At 32.3% G+C, this 3116-nt stretch overlaps 1 protein-coding gene across 1 annotated transcript; it reads left to right on the top strand.

The window, feature by feature from the left end:
• The first annotated feature begins 1698 nt into the window (after positions 1–1698).
• Positions 1699–2417, top strand: LOC124536893 (calexcitin-2-like). The gene has a single exon (XM_047113545.1). The coding sequence runs from the start codon at positions 1751–1753 to the stop codon at positions 2300–2302; it is 552 nt and encodes a 183-aa protein (XP_046969501.1). The 5' UTR covers positions 1699–1750; the 3' UTR covers positions 2303–2417.
• The last annotated feature ends 699 nt before the right edge of the window (positions 2418–3116 follow it).

Genomic DNA, 3116 nt, shown 5'->3' with positions numbered 1-3116 from the left:
TCTTGTTGTTATAAGTTGCAATATACTTGGTAGGGCTTTGTGCAAGCCAGTCTAGGTAGGTACCACCCACTCATCAGTTATTCTACCGCCAAATACCAGTACTCAGTATTGTTGTGTTCCGGTTTGAAGGGTGAGTGAGCCAGTGTAACTACAGGCACAAGGGACATAACATCTTAGTTCCCAAGGTTGGTGGCACTTTGACGATGTAAGGTAATATATCTTACAGTGTCATTGTCTATGGGTGATGGTGACCACTTACCATCAGGTGGCCTATATGCTCGTCCGCCAACCTATACCATAAAAAAATGTTATTGATTATCTAGTTGGTTTGGTAGCTCGCATATCACACTGTTGAAAATGTCGGACTATTGTTATTAGTTTGCCTTTCCTTTATTTAGGCTTCACACGGGTGCAATACTTAATACTAAATATACCACAGAATTTTATTTATGGCATCACATTAGAAGCTTCCAAAATTAGCAGTGCTTCTTTATTATATTGTCCATTGTTGTACAAAATCATTCCTCTCGAATGAACGGTAACTTCGTTTTATACTATGTAATGATAATTATGATGGATGAAGAAATTGATAACTTACAGATAGATCCCCATGGGACCCATATGGTAAATAAAGTCACTATCAATAGAATAACCTAAAATTTAAACACAATAACAAAACAGCTACTTTCTGCTAAGACGACGAATACAAAACACGAACTTCTCAAATGATCTTCAGTTTATCATCCAGCTCTTACACTATTGATGTAAATTTAGTGATGTTTTCTCGCAGTAAATTTCGTACCAGCCGTCATTTTCTGCGTCGAACAATATTCTCCGTGACGCCCGTCCCGCGCGCCCACGGGACACGCGTTTTCACAAATTTAAATTGGATTTTAAATTCCCATTTGTTTCCGATACGATGATTTGAAATATCAAAGACGTTTTTTACATTTAAACGCGATCGGTTTTATATGAGCGTATTATTCGTGCTCAATATTTTCGACTAGATAAAAAGTTTGGCGTGATCTTACGAATATCTTAAATGAGATTACAAAACTTATTCTTACTTAATTTCGACGACCTCCGTGGTCGAGCGGTGTACACCGATTTCCGATTTCCGGCGGAGTTCATGTAGAAAAAGTTTATATATTGTCTAGGGTCTGAGTTTTGTGGTACCGTCATTATTTCTGATCTTCCATAACACAAATGCTATAGCTACTTACATTGGGATTATATTTATTATTATTAATTTAGTCTTTCAACTAAAAAACGTTGAACACATGGTTTAAAAATCTTTTCATAAAGTCTGGTACATTGAATTTACTCTTGACTGTTATAGTAATTATAGTTAGTTGAGCAATTAACGAATGATTTGAATGTACAATGAATCATACTGTGACTTTTATGATAAAAATGAAACAAATATTTATTCTCCTTCAAGACATAAGATTTATTGTAATTAAGAATGTAATTAAGTAACAAAACTCCAGACAAGCTTTAATATTTATACTTATAGTTAAAAAGTATACAATTAAATTGACACATATATTGGTTAAAAGGAATTTAATTAAACTACAAATATTTTTCGTTTATTAAAAAAATATAATAATAAACCCAATGATTCTTATAATTTTATTGCAGTATATCAATATGATAAAAATTAAGATAATTAATCGATAAAAACCGCTAGAGATAAACACAATAACAATACCAGTATATTAGTTCAGACACGGACATTTGAATTTCAAAAATGATCTCCGAATTTAGAAAAATGAAATATTTGTATCTATTTCATTCATTTTTTGATACGAATTCAAGTGGTAATATAGACAAGGCGGATTTCAAGCTAGCTGTTGATAACATAGCTAAACTAAGAGGCTGGGGCGTAAACGATGCTAAATACAAAGAAACGGAAACCGCTTTGATGAATATTTGGGATGTTCTAGCGAAGACAGCAGATTCCAACAATGATGGTCAAATCTCGATCGAGGAATGGCTGACGATGTGGGAAGACTTCGCCAATAATCCATCAAAACCTCTCGAATGGCAGAGCTTGTATTGCAAATTTATATTTGAGCTAGAAGACGCTGGAGGCGATGGAGCCATAGATAGTGAGGAATTTGCAGCAGTCCACGAATCATTTGGCCTCCTTAAAGAAGACAGCCTAGCAGCTTTCGAATTTATGTCCAGAGGGAAACCTACTATATCCTGGAAAGAGTTCCAAGAGTTGTGGAAGGAATATTTTACTTCAGAAAATCCATGTGATCCAGGAAATTACATTTTTGGTTCGGCTACTTATTAAGTACTGAATGAGACTTCGTTAAGTGATTGTGTTTTTTTATGGTGTTATTAAAAGTGATGTACATATTAATGTGATTTATCATTATTATAAATAATAATTATATTTATTTATTAATGTTTAATAGTATTATTTATTTTAAAGAGGTAAGTTTCGCAAGTTTATTATTCCAGGAATCAATTATAAAATTATTAAGTTATTCCACATTGTGGTAGGATTCAGAACTAGGCCAAACTGTTATACCTAAAACTAAGATTTATTCTATATTGAGATCATTTTACCTTCAAAACACGTCTCTTATCAATTTTATACAAAAATCTAAAGACAACATTGAAAAAAGCAAAAAAATCTTTCTATATTTACGACATCACTAGAAACATCTAAAATTATCAGTGTTTCTTTACTGCAATGTTCATATATTATATACAAAATTTCCCATCTAATCATTCTATCTATTAAAAAAAAAACCGTCGTGTAATTTTAAAGATCTAAGCACACATTGCTTTATACTATGTAATCATGATGATAGTTACACAGGCACGAATTCGATCACAGAGGAAGCATTGCTAGTGGTTCTAAAAAAATACTAATGACCTTACGTCAAAAGATGAACTAGGCATATACATTCAGATGAATTTAACATAGTGATTAATTTAATATAATAGTAAATAGTCTTTGTAATAAATAATATAAACCAAATAAATCGTGATGAAGCAGCTAGCAAATAATAGATAAGAAAGCGTTAATATCATTGTAATAATTATACATCACGTAATGATAACAAGTTTCGTAGGTCGTGTCACGTAGTACTGATAGC

The sequence above is a fragment of the Vanessa cardui genome, chromosome 17, assembly GCF_905220365.1.
Source record: "Vanessa cardui chromosome 17, ilVanCard2.1, whole genome shotgun sequence".
Lineage (NCBI taxonomy): Eukaryota > Metazoa > Arthropoda > Insecta > Lepidoptera > Nymphalidae > Vanessa > Vanessa cardui.
Note: the sequence above shows the minus strand (reverse complement) of the source record. Positions and strands in the feature narration are given on the sequence as shown.